Genomic DNA, 20,694 nt, shown 5'->3' on the forward strand with positions numbered 1-20,694 from the left:
GCATATTCCGGTGTTTGATTAATGGGGGTTTTACTAACAGGCCTCTGTTGCATGTGCAGCTAATAACATTAGCAGTGGCTGTTTTCTGGAACGGAACTGTTATTGAGATTTTTATTAATTACAGATGGGCTTTTCGTGACATGCAAAACAGACTCTGAACAAAAGCCTTTTTTTTTTTTTTTTTTTTTTTTTATGTTCAGAAAAAAGTCTGTGTTATAGTTTGCAGAGGAATGTTGCTCAAGTGTTATCATAGGTAATAGATGTCCTTCTCAAGTGCACACAAACCATTTTACACAAATAGCATCTCATAAACACTAAAGTAACATTTGTACTGCACTGAGCTCAAGAGCATCTTATTACTGTGTAGAATAAAAAAACCTTTGGAAATAATGATGCTGATATTGAATGAAGGTTGTCCGGCAGCTGTGGTTGGCTGCTTTTTGGTATAGTTTGGATCTACTTGCCCCAGTTAGAGCAGTGCTTCTCAAACCTTTTTCTGCTATGCCCCATTTCAGAAGACAAGTCCAGGCTCCACACCCCACATTTTATTTATTTTTTAAAAATTATTCCTCTTCCAAAGAGTTCTGAGTGATTCGCTTTAGTTTTAAACCATCTATAACCCAATAACACAATGTCCCCGTCAGTGGGCCACGAAGAGGTAATTAAATGTTGCAAAAAAGGATGTACTGACATCTTACAAGAAGCTGTCCACCACCATCATCAGAACACCAGAGGAGGGACTGTCTCGAGAATGAACAATGTCAGTAGAGTTCCAGAAATGTATAGAAATAATGTCAAGCTTTATTAAGCCTGTTCTATAAGCACATCTTGGTCCACCGCCTTACACTTTGTGTTTTTTGTTTTTCATTTAATTTGTCATCCCTCTGTATTTTGCAGTGCTCATGGGAAATTTTAAAATCCAATCTCGGTGTGCAGTCACCTCAAACAAAAATGTACGGTACATTTAAAGGTAAAACCACAGCAGAAAGAAATGAAATGATAAAGGTCATAGCCTGACTCCCCTGCTCACTCACTATATGAAAACATGAAGGAATACACTTACATAATGTGTTTATGTTCTGGATCAAGTCCCTGGTGCAACATTTTATCATGCGATGCTCTTTAAATATTACTGTGCTGAGACTCTGAAAACTGACTGAGACATTTGAGCACAGAAATTGATATTATTATACAGAGTACTGTATCTGATGACTGTGTTCCTCAGAAGTCTCCTGCACCTAATGTAGCGTTGTTTATGATGGTCACCTTGTTAAAGCTAGTGTCTGTGTAAACATGCTAGGATTGCATGACTAGATGCTTACATATGCACGTTCCTGGGTGTAAGCAGGCATGAAAAATATCTAAGTCTTTGTAAGATTGTGTGTGGAGAGGCCGTCTGGGTCTCTTATGACTCCTTCGTGATGCCTGTCACTTTGCATTAATCCTAACGTTGCCTCCGGTTTTCTGTGGCCAGAATCATCATGACTGCTTCAGCCGCAGGGATCTATGGCAACTTTGGCCAGGCCAACTACAGCGCTGCCAAGCTGGGCTTGCTGGGGCTGGCTAACACTTTGGCAATCGAGGGTCGCAAGTACAACATCCACTGCAATACGATTGCTCCTGTTGCTGGGTCACGGCTCACAGAAACAGTCATGCCTCCAGGTAAGAGTAAAAAACATATATTAACATATATGAACATATATATTGTATGCAGCTGGTCTATATGATGTAGGTTCACACACCCTTACAGATAATGTTTTTTTTCTCCTTTTATCTCATTGAACAGGCTGAAATGGACAAATGGGTTTTAACCAAAGCATTTTTTGAGAGCAGTTGCATAATGTAATACCATGTAATGTGGATTAAAATTTGAGGCAACAGCACTCCTGTTCAACATGCAAATTTTTCATCTAATATTCAAGAGCAGTGTTTTCTTGCTTTTCCAAGGGCCATGATGAAATCATGCACCCTGTGAGTGCTTTAAAAGTTTTAATGTGTCAGCCCTTTATTTTAGCAGGCGGCTATGTCCTCCTTGCATTACTGTATGTGTTGTCTTCCAGTATTAAGAGAAAAAGTAAGGTAACAAATCATTTATAGTTTTTGTGTTGAACACATTTTAGAAAGAGGGCATACAGCATTGAATGCCTACAATTAAGATTAAGCAACTAAAGATATAGAATTGGCAATCTTATCTTGTGTATTAATATAACACAAAACAAAAAAACATCACCCTTAAGAATAACTGGGACTGGGAATGTTTTTCCAACCCCTGACTCGGTATTTGTAAAAATCTGAACGTCACAGTTACACTGAGCATGCTCTGTGACTGCAGCTCTGGAATAAGAAGTATTAAGTGAATTAAGGGAAAGGTTTTGTTGCCCTGCCGTGCCAGCCTACGGTAGCATCTGTCGCACACTGCGTTGTGCCAACTGTCACAGGGGCCTCACCTTAGTAAATGACTTGGTTCCATATGTTTGCTTTCACTCACTGACACTTTTCTAAAAAAAATTAATGACAAAACCCATCTTGCTAAGCAGCAGCGTGTTTAGTGAAGCAGAAGGGCTTCTTTTTACCACTAGGGTACAGATATTTTCAGCACACACAAGGGATATAAAAAAAAAAAAGTTTAAGCTTGTGCCATATTTTCTTTTTTCAGTTAATTCCAGCATGTTTAAGAAATATTTCGCTAACAGATTGCTAGTACTAGGACTGATACTGACCTGGTCTCATGAATTCAAGCATTCTGTCTGTTTCTTCATGTGAAGCCAGTTCATGTTTTTGCCATCTGTCTTGCAGAAGATTATAAGTTAAACGCAAAAACAAACAATATGTAGTATTGTACTCCATGTATAAATGAACCAAATGCAACATATTTTAAAAATCAAGACCTTCTTTGCCCTTTATTACAGATGTAAACCAGATGTTTTGTTTTATGTAGATCTTGTGGCGTCTCTGAAGCCTGAGTATGTTGCTCCTTTGGTCCTCTGGCTCTGTCATGAACAATGCCAGGAGAATGGAGGACTGTTTGAGGTACTGAAACTGTCACTATACTGCTTGTAGCTTTGTTTCATCTTAGAGAAAAATAATGTACAATAGCATATTCTTTTTCTATAAAGAGGCAATATTTCTTAATCTCCATGTGCATTTGCTCTTCTCTTCATGTTTGACTCCCTTTAGGTTGGTGCAGGGTGGATTGGTAAATGTGAGTACTGTGTGTTTTGTCCAGAGGAAATGTCTGTATGCATTTGCCATATTCATTAGTACCCCAGACTGCTGCTACAGTATGTGTGGGGTTTATACTGTGCCATGACCCCTGTATTTTTGTGTGTGTAGTACGCTGGGAGCGCACTCAGGGCTATATAGTGAGACAGAAGAACCAATCCATGAAACCCGAGTCCATCAGGGACCACTGGGAAAAAATATGTGACTTCACAGATGCCACCAAACCTGCTAATATACAAGGTCAGTGATGCACCAGGCCAAATACACACTTACGCAATTGGTAACCTACAGAAAAATGTATAAGTGTATTGTCACACTTGAGGACAATATACACACACACACACACACACGACTTCAAGTCCGTCCTCATGGGTTTTAGCTGTATTTTTTACTATATTAAAATATGTTTAATACAGTTTAATCATAAAAGCAGATTGTTTACAATAACTAATACATGGCTCACAGAAACGGTTATGTCTTCAGGTAGGAGTAAAAAACATATATTGCATGCAGCTGATCCACACACTCTTACAGATACTATTTTTTTTTTTCTTTTATCTTATTGGACACACTTGAGGACAATATACACACACATGACATGACAAAATATGGGCTCAGAGAGAAAATAATGAATAAAGACACTCTGAATAGGCAGGCTTTTCCCCATTTCACTCATAGTGGAGTAAAACTTAGTAATTCAGCCTAAACAGGCAAAGATGAGCTAAATTGAATTAAAATGAATGCTGTTGAGATGCTTGTCATTTGGATTTCTGATGTGATTTAATTGTTTTCCGCTGAACTTGTTGTCTGTGTCCAGACTGGACATTAAAATTACCATCATTACCTGAGGCCTCAGTCAGATCGTTTTATTGATCTTGCAGCGAGCAACTGGCAACCACTGCACTGGCGAGTAATCTGTACTCCCCAACTGGTTGTGAGTTTGCTGGCAGTTGCTAGCATGACACTGGTTATAAAGAGGCTGCACTGAAACCTTGTGATTGCTGTGGGTGCTAACAGGGAATCATTAGTTTGCATGGAAGATGCCAACTTGTCTTGCAAACTAATTACTAAGCAGTGATGAAACTGTGAGAAATGCAGTGCAATTCAGAAACATAAAAATGTTTACCAGTCTGGATGGGCAAGATACCCATGGCTGTGAATGGGTAAATGAGACATGTAGTACAGGTCGGACTTGAACCTGGGCTACTGCACTTTCACCATAGGCTTGTCTGCTCCCCGCTGAGCTCAAGTGCCTCCCAGAAAGTTTTTAAGTTAAAAAATATTACACTCTGAAGTGATCAGGTTGTCTAAACATGGACTCACAGCACTGCAAGCCACTGTGGCGTGTGCTTTCTCTGAGCAGATAGTCGTCACAGATGTGCTCTAGCGTAACGTTTCACCAAGACTGCAAGCACGGCTTTTGACAGTTTCACATGTGAATTATTTCATGTTACTGAAGCTCAGTGGTCTTATCCTTCAAAGTAATTGACAACCATCAGATTTGTCCATCATTGTTAAAAGATGTAAGAGATGTAAGCTTTTATGAAAATGTAAAACACGGTCTTTAAGAATTGATTTCTTGCCTTTAGTCTTGAATGGTCATTTATTCACTGTGAGCTGAATCATTTCTCTTCAAAGCAGTAACCACGCAACACAGACCAGAGATGAGACTATTTTCACAGCGGCTTTCCTTATTAGTGCCCGGATCACACTTTCACACTTGTTTGACTCACTCTTTGTTGAGTCAGAATTATTCAGATTTTAGATCATTACATGGCTACATAATTTGCCCTTTGGTCTTGGAGTAGTAGTGGGCTAACTTTGTGCTACTCTAAAGAAATTCATGTCTTTCATGTTTTAGTAGTATGGCCTTAGTAAATGTCTAGATATACACAACCTTTGAGTCATTTTCCACAATACTGGTTTATACCCAAATAAATCTGCAGTTTTGTTGCAACATTTTTATGTGATATTGGTTGATTGTTAGAAGAGAGGGAAATAAAAAAGCAGTGTTTTGAGACCTGTCTTTTAATTAAAGTTATGATTAGCCTCTTTTGAGTGGAACCACTTTTGAAGAGCTCAATGAAAGGAAAAATAAAAGCACCTGGCTTGTTAGCCCTCATGTAGTCATGCTGTCAGGCTCAGCGCTTATGAGGGTGATAACCTTCTGAAATCATCTGTATTTACAGTGAGTTGGGTAACAATCAAAGACTGAGGACCAGATGGTGGTGGAGATGATGTGAATGAGGTGGAGAAAAGAAGCCAAGTTCAATATGATGTTGAGTGTGAACGAGTGCAGTATTGTTCAGAAAAGAGCTCCAGCAAACAAGAGGCTGGCGATTGTTGATTATTATTTCTCTCCACCTCCTCCACCTTATCCTTCCTTTCATATCCACATTCAAAGAGAGGGTGGCGGTGTTAACATTAACAGAATGGGGGTGGCAGTCCCACAGGGCACTAGCTGGTCTCATTAGCATGGCTTTGTAGTACCACCTCATTTGTATCTTATTTGTTGCTACCTCTTTTTGGTAAGTGCCTGCCGCTGAGTGACGGTAATAGGATCTCTGGTCTTCTCAGTCTTACCCTGGTCCCGGTCCGTGCACGTTTCAGCTATTTTCCTTTGTTCATGCAGCAACAGGTTGAATCAGCATATATATTTAAAGAGTTGTGTTGCCTTTGTTGTTACATTTACACTTTTTGGGTGTTCTTAAAACAACCTGAGAACCCACAGTGAGGACTTGTGCAAACAACTGTTTGAATAGAGAAATGTTTATTCTGCAGGTACATAAGGGCTCTCATGTATTTCCATTTTAAAGCTGCTTCTGGATCAGTATGTTTTAGACTGAAATTCATTTATTCAGCATTTGCATAGTTTCACTGAAACATGAACCCCAGGCTTGTTGTTCTATAGCTGGGTTAAAAAAAAAAAATCAGTCTTTGCAGTTTCCTAACTGTGAAACCAGAATGAGCAACTACACATAAGAGACAATTGAAAGAATATTTCGAAATTCAAAGACCTCTCAGTGCAATCATCAACTCAGAGTGAGGTTCGAAAAACGCAACCAAATTCCTGTTTTGCAGCCTTTTAACAGTTAAAAAATAAATGCTAAAGAGCTGAACATACTAGTACATGCCCATGCTGCTGTATTATTTCATCTGCTCATACTGATATTTAATCACACGTAGAAAATGTAATTACAGTAATTGTAGGTCTCTTGCAATGCTCAGGTCCTGCTCAATTATATAAATGTTGTTGTAGTCTGTTTGGTTGTTGCTAGGCGATGTGATCACATAGTATGTCATTCATAATTCAACCTTTTGTAGATATAGATTAATGTCATTGTCATGCCATTACAGTGATACAATGGTTTTATAAAGTATTATAGTTGCATAAACAGTAGAAAACTGGTCATTTTAGCTCATTGGTAGGGTGTATACTGATTATGCCATAATATACAAACCTCCAGGGGACTAAGATGTTCCTTCAGGCTTATAGAGGGAGACTTTTTGCATTATATTAAGAAAGATATGTTTATTTAGAGCCGATATAACCTGGAAGAAGGTGGCTTTATTTCCATTCATTTAATATATGCTAAAAATATTTTTTAGAGCTGTTAAGTTGTGTCGTGCATCGCTTTGATGGCTGGCTGTTGTCTTGGTAACCTTTTAATATACTTACTACCAGCTCATATGATCACCAATGAGTGATACTGTGCTCTCATTGGTGGACAGTTCAATTGCTACCCTGGATGTTGATCAAATATTTTTGCGTTCTGCCCACTTTGTGTTTGACTGTGATTTAGATTGTTTGACTTGAAGTTGCCAGATTGATTGATTACAGTTCAACCGTTTAGTTTCTGCAATACAGATTGGTTTTTTCTGTTAATGGTTTGTATTATATTGAATTAGTTATAAACAAATTGCATCTATTCAAGTTTCACTATTTGGTTTAAAAAACATAATTATATTTGGCTGTATACACAAACTATATATAATTTATGTGGAGCAAATTCTAATATGTAATACATGTGAAATGGCATGCAGTACCTAGATGAGGAGTATTTGGTCAAATCCAGCATGATGGGGAGGGGAAAAAACAAGCAGTGCAGAAGGAATTGGGGAGGCACCAGTCTTTCTTCTGTTTGCAACACACATGCATGCAAACTGTATACTCGGCTGGAGACTGCCCGGCATGGTGAAACACACTCAAGATACTTCTTAGACTTGCTGCACAGCTTGGTGTGTGTGTGTGTGTGTGTGTGTGTGTCCAGGTCCCAGCATGCTGCTATATAAAACGGCTCCCTGAACTACTCTCCTTCATTAGCCGAGTTGTAAAAACCACACCCCACTCTACACAATATGCTTAATGAAACATTTGACATTTAGCAGATGATTATGTTGATGCTTATTCGTTATATTACCAAGAGCTACACGAGAAGACGAATTATTATTGTCATGCCTTTACAATATATTAAGCTAAGTGCAGCATCTAAATTAGTGGCACAATAAAAACAATCTGTGTAAGTTATTGTTCGCATAGATAAAACAAACCTCACACAGTTGTTTTACAAATGTCATTGGTTTTCCTTTAAGACGGGCAGTTTCCTCTTCTGTAGCAATTGTTGATTTCTACTCGTATAAGAGAGCCAGTTTCAACACTTCACCCATGCTGTGTTTATTTCCAAATGAAAACAAAACTCTTTGACTATTGCTGAGGAATAAATTCATCTTGCTGAGAAGTAACATGATTATCTTGGTTGGCTAACAGCATGTATCGCTCTCACATTTATTTAGAGTCTCTGCAGTCAATGGTGAGTGTGCTGTCTCAAGTGGAATCGCAGGGTGATGTTGGTGTGAATCCAGCAGCAGCTGCAGCCTCTGCAGGCTTGGGATCAGGGATTGATCCTGTAAGTAAAATAATCTGTTAATGTGTTTTCTTGCTTTTTTTTTTTTTCTTCTTTAGTTCAATGTTGATATAAAACTAAATCATAAAGTTTAGTTTTAAAATCTGTATTTACAAGAGTCCTAACTGCTGTCTCTTGGCTGCTGTGCTTTATATGAAATGTGGAACATGAGAAACATCAAAGGTGGATGTGAGATATCAGTCAGATGTAAACAAAAACTCAGAGCAGCTGTTTATTAAATGGTTTGCAAAATGCATGGCTTTGTCTGGAGGGGATCACTGCATGTGTTTAATACAGAGCCAGTGTATGTTAGTAAAAGTGGAAGTAGCTACTGTGACAGGTCTAACTGATTTGTGGATTGATGTTTTGAAGGCTTTGCCCTAGCATCTAGGGCATCTATCCTAGCATCTGACTATAAATCGAAAGACTTTCATACTCTTATAGTAGCAATTTGTCCACGACATGGTATCAATGCCTGAAAGGGATCAGGGTGTGGAACAGTTGCATCTTCAGGTACAGAGTAGCATTATAGCATTTGAGCTAGCTGGCAGGAGATATATCTGGAACAGTTTAGATAACTGTAGACATAGCTTTTAACCCTCTCAAGGCAGGCGTTGTCAATTTGCAACAGTTAAAAACTAACAACCTGATTACCCCACATACATATTTTATGAGTTTTTTTTTTTTTTTTTTTACTCAGAAGTACCACTGCAGGACTTGGCTGTGCATTAGCAACAAAAAGTTTAATTTGAGCCTGAGAGGGTTAATTAAAAAACATCAGGACTTTATTATCTAATGCATCTGGGATGCATTTAGGAAACATGAATAAAGAAACCCATATCCATTCATGCTTTCCTTTTTATGATGTAAAAAAACAGACATACAAGATGTTTTTTAAAGTCTTCCACTGTTTCCTGGCTTCTGCAGTTCTTAACCTTATTGCCATCGGTGTTACTCAGTCATCTGTTTTGTCTTCTTCATTTAATTTCTATCATTCTTCCTACTGAGACTGTTCTACTCTCTGATATAGCTGGGTCATAATGACACATGCAGCTCTAAACAGTGTTTCAAATATGGCAAATCATGACTTTCTAATGTCAACACATTAAATTTAGTTGGGAACAATAATAAACCACTCAGAAACTGCTTCTACGACATGCATGTGTACTTGGATGTCACCTGTAAATATTGGATGGTACCAGACAAGAGCCTGCTCAAACTAGCTTTTAAAATGTAAAGTTCCTAAGCTGTTGGAGCACCACAGAGCAGCGATGAATCCCTGGATATGTTCTCCTTTACTTTACTGTGTTTCCTGTTACTGAAGCTCAGAAAAGGGAACTTGTTACAGCTCAAACATGGCTGAGTTCCTAAAAAAAACACCAAGCTGCAAGTAGTGCTGCATCCCAACATGGTTCTCCACACAAATGGCCAAATTGAGCTTGCATTGAGCTGCGTGTAGTATGCAGTAGTTAAACTGACCAACAGATGTCCAAAATGCTACTCAAACCGAATTCTCTTTTTGCACAAATATTTATAAACTTATTTTGAATTGTGTTGCCGTTGTGCATTGGTTAGGTAATGCATTGCTTAAGAATATTATTAATAATAATAATGGATTGCATTTATATAGCGCTTTTCGAAACCCTCAAAGTGCTTTACAATTCCACTATTCATGGAATAGTGGAATTCCTAATTGGAATATTAGGTGCTAGATGATGCACAGTGAGGGTGTTTTAATGGTTCAGTGGTTACAGTGTACACCAAATGCATGCCTATACATTTCTGGACAATATTTGGGGTTTTCAGTAAATGGCCACAATGGATTCATGTAGAAATTAAAAAAAAAAAAAAAAGCTGACAGTGAAACATTTGTATAATGGAATCAAATGTCTAAAAACAATAAAGAAATATGAGCACTTGTGGAATGTTTGTATATTTTAGAATCAGATTTTGTTTGATTTTTTTCTCATTTTACACATAAAATGTTTTATAAAAAACAAGATTTCAAAACTATGTTAAACAACAGCAACAAAACTTTCATGCACAAGTATGAAATAAGATAAATAGGCCTGCAACAGGCCTGTCTAGTGTATATCCATACTTTCACCCAGTTGTAGGCTCTAACGACAATAAATTGTACAAGTCAAAGATAATGTCAGTATTACTAGCTGCCTTGGCTAAATAATTTTTTCTTCTGCTGTGTCTTATGGTTGCACATTTTGTTTCTTGGTGTTTTATTGATTTGCCTTCTCAAAATTACCTTTTTTTGCAAACTGTTCTTTTAAATCCTGTGAGTCATTAACAGCACTTACTAGCCAGGTTCAATAATATCATGATTCAGTGCCTAAATGTGAAATGAGGTATACTCACTCTTGTGTATCACTGTCCTCTCTGCTGTGGCTCTCTGAGCTTTTGTGGCTCCCTTGTTAGGAGATTTGGAACAGAGTCACACTGTAGCCTCAAGACAAACATCACAACCGTGTCCTCGGCTGACGTTTGTGTGTGTCTGTGTGTAGTTCTGCCCACACATGCTCTGCTAGTTGCATTTGTGCCTTTGTCCTTGTCATGCTAAGAGGTACACACACTGCTTAAGTTATCAGCTGTGCTGCTTCTGTATTGCTGGCATGCCATGGAGCTCAATCTGTATACAGGTCTGATAGCCCAAAATATTATTTGTTGTAACATTTATGTAGGCAAAGCAATATACCAGAGGCATAGCAAGGTTAAAATATAGAGGTTTTTATTCTAGTTTAGTGCCATGTTCATTCGACAGTAGTAATTATGGTAGTGTCATTGAAATATCTTGGTTCATACAGAGACGTGTTTCTATGTTGTTTTCTAAATGGGGTGAAAAAGAAAAGAAAGCACCTTTTTTTCATAATGCAATTCAAACTCCAGGTTTCAAGGTTAATCTTTCTAACGCTTCCATAAAGCAGACAGAAATAGAACTCTATTATATTGAAATGTATTTATTATGTTTATTGTGTGAGCCATATATTTTTGTTCTTGCACTTTTTACTAAAGTAGGTTGGCCTTATTCAAAACTCAATAGTCTTTAGTTATCTTATATTAGGCCATAGTGCAGCCCTGATCTGTTTCATTCTATCTGACTGCAAGAGACTGTATGAAATAACTGGATATCCATCGCACACATGCACAGGGATGAAGACGTAATGCTGTCAAAATTACATATGTGAGCTAAGTGGTGCAAGCAACCTGATGAGGTATCTGGCTTTTTAACAGGCGTGCACAATGAGGCTGCAGGCGTGCTGCTAGAAGCCCTGTCCCAGTGAAAGGATATATGGCGGTGTGACAGTCGACCTGTTTGGTGTCTCAACATTTCCAAAGCAATCTACTGTTCTTCTCTCCCTTAAAACCAACTAGGCTACCAGAGCACACACTGGCACACCCCTGGCCAGATTGCCTGCTGTATGTCTTCTCTTGCTTCCTTTGCTCATGCGCTTCACAGGATAGAGGGATACATACTGACCAGGGAGGGTTTGGTTCCCAGTGATCCCACTGAGTTTTGATGTCCTATCTCGGCTGCAGGGGTGTGTTTTTTCTTCCACACTCAGATCCCCTTCATCTATATGTATGGTCACTCAAGGGCTGGGCAAACCTTTGAGTTCTTGTGAGGAAACCCGGGCCCAGACCATATTAAATAATTGGGCATCATCAGTTAGGGTATTGTATTACCAATAGGTGAAAGCTCATTTCCAGCTGATGTAAAGATCAACATGTGGTCCCTTAGCAGTGCTCTAAGCTTGTATTTCCAAATGTTACTGAACCACCGGCTCTCAGTCTTAACTATCCAAGTGTATGTCGCGCCTGTCTCAGCCCATCATGTTGTGGTGGATAATTGTTATGTTGGGTGTCATCCTCTGGTGGGTCATTTTCTGAATGGTGCTCTTTGCCTTTGGCCACAACATGCTGTCACTTCCTTCATGGAAAACACAATTGTTCTGGAAGCTTCGTCTTCTCCATCCTTTGAACCCCTCGAGGGGAGTTACCAGAGATGGTTATCTGGTAAGACTGCTTTTCTTCTCACTGTTGCATCAACAAAGCATGTAACTGAACTTCATGTCCTGTCTGCTGCCATGGACTGTTTGTGTTGTCATCCTAATGGGCGTGGGATTGCTTTGTTGCTCATCACTTCTTTTCTTTCCAGAATGCTGTCCACCTGTCATACCTATTATTTTGTCTGCCTTTGGCACTCAGAGAGGGGGCAGAGGACCTGTGTTATAATGTCAACTTTGCCCTTTTCAGGCTGTAAGACTGTAGATTGGCACGAATGCTGAGTTCTATAACGGATGCATTCTTTGTCCGTTATGGGCACAGGAAGGGAACTCCTTTCACACTCGGTTGTTGATACCACTTCAGGAGCTTAAAGACTTTGAGGTTTCCAAATTCTGTGCCGCTGTTGGTTGGGCTTCCTTCTTTGCCTGCTTCTACAGGGGTAATATGGCTACCCCCCACCCCCCACCCCTTTTCCCTGCAGTCTGAGCTTGTGGTGAGTGGAGATCCCCTCTGACTTTGTGGGTATGGGTCATCCGGGTATTTCATGCCGTCTCTTGCAGTCAGGAACAATGGAATGAAACAAGAGTTAAAACTGTAACTAAGGGTATATGAATTCTGGTTGACCGCCAGAGTTATTGTAGGAATTTTGATGATTGCTGGGTGCATGTGTCACCCAAGACACACATGTGACTTTCTTGGTATTGTATTGACCTCTCTCCACATGCAAGGTGGATATCAAGGTATTTCATATATTCATATTTCATGGCTGCCATTCAGTCTTAGTTACATTCATACTCTTGTTTTAAATCCTCTCGTCTTGAGACAACAGCAGTTGTGTGCCTGGGATGATCACATTATCCTCCTTCTCCTTTAATACATAAAAAGCTAAGTGTAGGGAAGGAAAAAAAACTGTCACAAGGTAGTGAACTCCTAGTGCCGGTCCCAATCTGGGATAAATGTGAGGATTGTGCCAGGAAGAGTGAAAAGTCTGTGCCAACCCAAATATGTGGATCCATCTGCTGATAACTGCTTGGGGAATAATGAAGCAACTGCAAGTACTCCTTTAGTTTTAGGTTGGTGTACTTTATCAGAAATTGGCAACAATAGTTTTAATATAAGGAGTACAAGTATTATAAAAATGCCCATAAAGTGCGCTTTATTATTCGTGTAACTTTAGTGTTATATTGATATATTTAGCAACATGGTTTTGCATGACTAACAAAAATATCTGAAAAAACAATAGGACAAATGCAAAAATCTCAATCATGACTTAAAATGTGCATCAGTTTCAGGTGGAGGTGAAACAGTTGTTATGGATTTATCAAACAGAATTAACAGAGTACTGTGTATCATGTGTTTTGATCAACTGAGTAACAATTAAAATTTTATCACCAGTCTGACTCTTCATTGGAAAAGCAATAATTAATATATGAGGAAAAAGTGGCAAAATATCAGCAAGCTTAATTTGAAGTTACATATTTGTACACTGAATAATAGATGGAAAGAAGAGAAACAAAAACCTAGATCTGCAGTGTGGAGCAGACAGTAAATGAGTGAAGATAGACCGGATAACAAAGCTATCCTTTTGCTTTAAACCTTTTTTTTTTTTTTTTTTTTTTTTTTTTCCCCCTCTCCCATATCATCTCACTCAAGTAACTGACTAACTTGACTTACTCCTACACAAGCCACTACTGCTTTTTATCCCCGCTCCTCAACTGCAGCTTTAATCTCGCCGTGTGCATGCAGGAGAGCAGGCACTAATAATATTCCCAAGTACTGGGAAGCTGGAATTGGTCTGAAAACACACAATTCCCCACATCTGCATTTAAATGCAGTTTTAATTAAAAACTGCTCTCCAGAGGCCAGGTTTTATGTCTTTCGATCAGCTGAGAGGTGATATTATGCAGAGTGTGAATCGCACCATTCTGCCAAGCAATATTGTTTCGAACAATAGCTGTCTTATTTACAGCACAGTGGCTGTAAACATGACAAATGAGTAACTGCAGTACTGCTGTGACTGTAATGTTGCCAGAGATGTATATTTATAGTGCGCTTTAACTGGATTTCTTGTATGTCTTTATAATACTTGCTAACATGAAGGAGTCGGCGGGACCGTTTCACCCCCTTTCCTGCTCTGTTTGAGTCAGACACTTAATACAGTTTGTGCTCTTATGTGTCGCATACTAGTGCTTCAGTACAATGATAAACAACATTCATATTACACAGAAAGCTGCTTCTGAGAACCCCGAGGACCTTCATGCTTTTCCTGGAATATGTTTTATCCTTCAGTTAAAAATACATTTTTAAGCAGTTTTGAGTTTATAGGATGCACTCAAGCATATTTAAATTTGACAATATTATGCTGACAAATAAAATATTTATTTAATCAGACCTCAGTTTCTAGGATTGAGAAATGGCATTTTTATCAAGGCCTTAAAATTCTGAAAAAATTATTTATTTTTTGCACCATCCTTTCAAAAGATATTTCTTCTTTTGGTGGTTTCATGATGAGTTTCAGTCAGGCCGGAGAAAATTATTCAGATATGCTATATTCATAAAACTTCTACCAGTAACAACCTCCTACCAACCTCACCCAGGAATTAACGAGGGCTTTAAAATATTTACAATACCGCTGAGGCCTTTAAAAGACATTTGTGACTTTGTCATTAACACTCGATTACTGCGATGGCGTGTTCAGGAGTTTCGGTTCATTTTCCGGCTGCTCGTTAAGAGAAGTGCAAGCACAAATTTAACATGGCTCAATTTCTGGCCTCCCTGCGCTGGCCACCGTTCAAGACCAGGATTGTTTTGGACTGATTGTGCTGATCGCTCACAAAGCTCTGCCTGGTGCGACACAGGAGTACATTTCTGAACTGCTGATTCCTTTCAACTCTGAGGTCCCACGAGTCCTCAAACTACCTCCCTCACAGATCACAGCCAAATCAAATATGTGATCATCTGGGGAGAATCTTTTTATATCTTCTGATGCGGTCTCCTTTTGTAATATTTTATTAGCATTTATGCATACTTTTTTGTTTTCTACGTGGTTCTTGTATATTAAAGAATAAGTTCAGCAAAATCTTTTAAGACAGCAGTCAGGCTTTGGTGTGGACACCTCTTTTTCAGACCTGATGATAAACTCTTTAATGCGCTTGTAATGTGATGGGTGATTAAATCTAATCAAGTCAGAGTCAGATGAGCGAAGAGGAAACGATCCACAGTAACGATTAACTGCAAAATTTCTTTGTGTTACTCTAGACAGCGACTCACTGCTTAACAACAGCCGAGGGTGATAACAAAAAAAGAGTCTTTCTAACAAATTTCCTTCTAACTTTGGAAGATATGCACTCACTTGTTTACACTGGATGTCTGCAGCCTAATTGTTGTCAGATTGAATAAATTTTTGAAAGAGGGAGGGGTGCATTTAAAGATTTATCACCGGCACCTGAAGCGAAGCAACAGATCTTCTCATAAGCCGGCATTTCATCTGCTCCTCAGTGTTTTCTTAAATGATCGTGTTCATTTCAGCGTCCTAAAAAATACATGTAACCATTTAGAAATGCCTTTTCTCTTGGTGTGTCTGTAGTTCCATTACATGGTGTACTGACACTGACGCATTCACTCTAAATGTTTGCTTGATCCTTCTTACCGAGTAGCTGTGAGGCTAAACCATTATGGTGTGATTTTTGTGATGCAACTTGTTTTCTTTCTTTAAATTACACCTTTTTTTGTTTTAATCCCCTTTCTGTTTTCTCTTCTTTCTCTTCTCAGACTAAAGCAGTGGGACAAAAACTTCCTCCAACCACTTTCAGCTTCAACCACACCCAGTGTATCCTGTATGCGCTGGGTGTCGGCATGTCCACCAAGGGCCCAGACCATCTGAGGTGTGATTCTGCATGTGTTTGTGTTATTGACTGTAGTTTCCTCAGTAGTTGTAAAAAGGCAAATTACATGAAACTGGACAGAAAATAATGCTAATCATGGCTTCAATCATTACTGTTACCTTGACCTGCATGGAGGGGGAAGAATGCGCTGGATTCCATCCACGCTGAAACGCCTGTGCAGCCATCTGTGCTGTTATTTTTATCTGTCAGCAACCTATTCCTACAGAGGTATGCTGTTTCACTGAGCACTAACACTTGCATTTTAATGTAGGTTCCTGTATGAAGGCCATCCGGACTTCAGCTGCCTCCCCACCTTCGGGGTCATTCCCTCCCAGGCAGCTATGATGGATGGTGGTCTGAGCTCAGTCCCTGGACTCAACATAGATTTTACCCAGGTTAGAAAACGTGCATGTTGATGTCTGCTGTGTCTGTATTTGTCCTTGTGTGCAGCTGAGTTTGACTTTTGTTGTTGTTGTACGTACATGTTCGTATCGTACGGGATGCTTTTAATTATGCTAATGCATCCCATCGGCGGTTACGCTTGCATCTCTTTGTCGCATCTTTGCAGCAAGAGCGTGAGGGAGCGATACAAGGATGGATAAGCCGGAGCTGCCGAATGAGAAATGCTTAACACCCCAACATCAGTCTTAAGCGATGTCAGTTAGCTGTGATGCGCCAAACAGCTTAATCACCTGGCCTTTTATATATTTAATTCCTAACTTTGTTAATGGAGCTGATGATTTATCATCTTCGTCCTATTAGCAGCACCAATCACTGGCGTTTGTTCTTTCTTTGCATTGTTTGCACAATAACGCACCACATAGCTGTCGACAAACGTGTGTATGTTTTAAAAACAAACTTTGTGAGACGCTTCAACACATTAGCGTTAAGTTATCCCATATATTCAAATGTGTTTTCACACCCGGGGTGATGGCACATTGTTTGCATCTCGCCGTCTGACTGTGTTCTGTTTTATTATCTGTTGATCCATATGCACAAACACTACAAAGTAAGCGCTGTAAGAATCAACTGTCACACGGAGGTGAGGAGTTTATGCATCACGCCACTTGATTATAAAAGCTCTTAGTTCCTCCAGAAGCTTCCTCTCTAGTTTCCTCAAGGCAAGTTCATGGATTTAAAAGATCATGGTAGAGAGAGGGGGCGGGGCAGTGACAGTTTCTGAGTATTGGGAGGAGAGGAAATACGAGGAAGCACAAGCTGGCATTAAAGAGCGGGGAAAAAAGCACCCTGTTATAACACTTTACAAAGTCTTGCTTAAAACAGTAACTGAGGCTTTATGCCTCTTATAATTATATGTCGCAACTGATATATTCGTTTTTCTTTTTGTTTGTTTTCTAGGTGTTGCATGGGGAGCAGTACTTGGAGCTTTACAAACCTCTGCCAACTTCAGGTATTTTCCCTCTGATAATTCTGCAGAAAGAATTGGTTTTTTTTTAATTGCTGGAGAAATTCTGGGAGATGAAGCAGCTTGTTTACAGCTGCTGACTCTGGCAGCTGCCGCTGCTGCCTTCTTGCAGGACTTGCTCACAGCTGCGATGGCGGGCTCTCTGTCCTTGCAGCTGGCTTGCAGCTCTCGAAGCTGGCAGCGGCGTGGAGCTTTGACCTGCCGAGGGTTGGGAGCATGTTTGTAGCTGAAAGCGCATAAGAGACAGAGCGTGAAAGTTGTGTACGGTTTTTGTTTTTTTACAACTTGGCATTTCTGATCATGTGAGGCATTTTGCCGTAGGCCAGATGTGTGCATTCTGTAGCTTTTACAGTTGTTACAGTCTCATTACAAGATATTATTAGATTCAGTTATTTTGGCCATGCCTGCAAATGTTTGTTTGATGTAAAACGCACAAGCAAAGCTCAAGGTTGACCAGACATGGAATCTACAAAGTTTGGTTAAAAACTTCATGAAACGTGAAAACAAAACGTGTCAATCTGCCCACTGAACCCATAAAAGACTGGAAAAATTAACTTACTGAGATTATAACTAAAGTATTTTATATAGCGCTTCCTTGTGGCTCCATGGTGTACTGGTTGACACATTTGCTTTTCACAAGCAAGATCCCTGGTTTTAGACTGGGAGGAAACACAGCCAGCCTTGGGGGCTCAGAAGCTAGTGTACTCCCACTGCCAGTCTCAAGCCTGATAAATAGGAGTGTTGCATCAGCATCCAGCATAAAATCGGTGCCAAATCAAACATGTGGATCCAGCCACTGTGAAAAATGAGGGAGCAGCCGGCGTTGTTGTGATTTAGAATTGAATATCGACTCCAAACATTTATTTCTTTTAGCGTTTAAACATTTCTGCTTATTAAAAGCACTTTTAGAGCCTTTTTGTGTCACTTTAGCCTAAATCACACTGCAGTGGATAACACATTACATACAGCAAGGGACAAGTTTAGGTGTATTTACATGGATGGGTATTTTCAGTCTCATTTTTTTTTTTATAATGAGTCTAGAAATCTAAACTCTGATATGACCGAGGTTACCTCAAAAGCATTGATGCATTTTGCACGTGTCCTATAACAGGACTAATAGGATTGTGAGGAGCCCAGCTCTGCCTCATGCGTTACCATTACAGAGAACGGCTTTTGTTTTTCTTAAAGATGAATGCCTCAGAGTTTCTCACAGTAGCCGACATGTCCTTGCTTTGTACAAAGTGATCATTAAAAATACTTATTTGAAACCAGATGGTGTTTTTTCTGGTTGTAACACCCAAAACTCTATTTAGTTATCCATTATTTAAGACAAGGAGAAGTAGCACACCCTTGAAAATTGACTTTAGTAATTAACCTACTGCAGATTAACTTTCTGACTGACTAATCTGTAATTGGAGAATTGAGGATCCAGCACATGCTACAGAGAGGTTTAGAGATTTGTCTCAAGGCTTTTAGAGTTTGTATGTTTACAAAGTATTAATTGACCTTATGTCAGATACTTTGACTTAAAACTAGAGAGGTAATAGTTTGCAGGGCTTGGATTAAATAAATAAATAAATAAATAAAATACATTTTCAGGTAAACTTACCTCTGAGGCCACGATAGCAGACGTGTTGGATAAAGGATCTGGAGCCGTCATCCTCCTGGATGGTAAGGTTTCTTTTTTTCTTTCGCCATATAGGCCAAGCAGGTGATATCATTTACAGTATTTATTCCATATTCATTTGTTTTTACCACTTTAATGTGTTTCTTCCTGAGAGTCGCCTCTAAGGCTGAATTAACACGAGTTAATTTACAGTCTGTGTCTGCAGGGACTGAAATAAGGGACTGAGAGCGGCTCTTATTTTTGTTGGACAAGTCCATAGAGATGGAGGATGTTAGAGCAACTCTGATTTATAATTAATCCAACTTAAAACAAATAGCATGAAAACTTCACAGAAGAAACGTCTTCATGCACACAAAACCAGTCAGCTTCTGTTAGGATAAAGTCATTTCAGTAAGATGGCCTGTCACAGTTATGTCTCATACAAACAGCTTTGTTTGTCTCTGTGCCTGTTATGTTTTGAATTGACTTAATTAAATTAATCAGGCAGCGCGTCGACTATGAAGAGGATTTGATTCCTTCTGATAGCTGCTAATTGTTCCTCTTCATTCGGCTTCCATGCGGTTATTCGTGCGCTTCCTCCTGCTCTGGCTTGTGTCTGGCTGGTTTGTTTTTACCCCCGTCTGTTTATTATTACAGGTAATGATATGTGTAAGTATGTTGAATTCACCGTCGTTCAGTGTCTTTGCCACACTAGGGATGTTTGTTTAAATGTTTTAATAAGTTTCTCACTGCGTAGAAATCGTGTACTGCACAAGGATGAGTTTAGCTTTCTGAATCTCAAAGACATCTCACTTCAAAACATAAAAAGTCTTCTGGGACTGTTTTGCTGGACGTTAGTTGAACATTCAGATCTATTGATCTGCTGGGTTTTTTTCACACATCTCACAAGAGAAACTATGCAGGGAGTGTCCGTTATCTGGACAAAAGTGTCTTGCTGATGTCAGATAATGGCCAGACCGCTTCAAGCTGATGGAAGAGAAACGTTAACACAAGGAACCATTTGTTAAAATCGGAGGTATGCAGAAAAGCATCTCTGAATGCACAACACTCGAGTGTTGAGTGCCACTCTGGCAAAGAGCAGGAATCTGAGGCTTGCACAGGTTCACCAAAATTGACCAGCAAAAGGTTGCCTGGTCTGAGTGTCGATTTCTTTAGCCACATTCAGACTGTTGGATCAGAATTTGGTGTAAACAACATAAAAGCATGAATCCAATCTAGGGTGTATCATCAGTTCAGGCTGGTGGTAGTATAATGGTGTGGGGATGTTTTCTTGTCACACTTGGCAACAACTGGGCAACATTTAAACGACTTGGCCTACCTGAGGATTGTTGTTGAGCATGTCCATCTTTTTATAACCAGAGTGTCGTCATCTCCTGATGTCTGCTTCCAGCAGGATAATGCAGCAAAGCTCACATCATCTAAAACTGATTTCTTGAACATGTCAATAATTTCATGACCTCCACATTCTTAGGCATGTGGTGGAGCTGGAGATTCAGCTCTTGGATGTGCAGCACCTTGTGATACTATTATATGACCTATATGTAATTATTTCCAGCACAGTACGTTTACAGTAGGGGCTGGGAGTGGTTCTCTGCTGTGAGAGACTGCGAAAAT

The 20,694-nt window shown here is 39.4% G+C and overlaps 1 protein-coding gene across 1 annotated transcript in view; it reads left to right on the forward strand.

The window, feature by feature from the left end:
• Positions 1-20,694, forward strand: part of hsd17b4 (hydroxysteroid (17-beta) dehydrogenase 4) — a 32,857-nt gene that overhangs the window by 6,658 nt on the left and 5,505 nt on the right. The window contains exons 8-16 of the mRNA XM_085367412.1: positions 1,475-1,662; positions 2,939-3,030; positions 3,178-3,202; positions 3,334-3,462; positions 8,017-8,129; positions 15,915-16,027; positions 16,299-16,422; positions 17,387-17,438; positions 19,053-19,124. Of these exons, the coding sequence (XP_085223538.1) occupies positions 1,475-1,662; positions 2,939-3,030; positions 3,178-3,202; positions 3,334-3,462; positions 8,017-8,129; positions 15,915-16,027; positions 16,299-16,422; positions 17,387-17,438; positions 19,053-19,124 (908 nt within the window). The remainder of the gene's footprint in view (positions 1-1,474; positions 1,663-2,938; positions 3,031-3,177; positions 3,203-3,333; positions 3,463-8,016; positions 8,130-15,914; positions 16,028-16,298; positions 16,423-17,386; positions 17,439-19,052; positions 19,125-20,694) is intronic.

This window comes from Diplotaxodon limnothrissa, linkage group LG12 (assembly GCF_057381915.1).
Source record: "Diplotaxodon limnothrissa isolate DT_005_m linkage group LG12, D_limnothrissa_male_GT1.1, whole genome shotgun sequence".
NCBI classification, from domain to species: Eukaryota; Metazoa; Chordata; class Actinopteri; order Cichliformes; family Cichlidae; genus Diplotaxodon; species Diplotaxodon limnothrissa.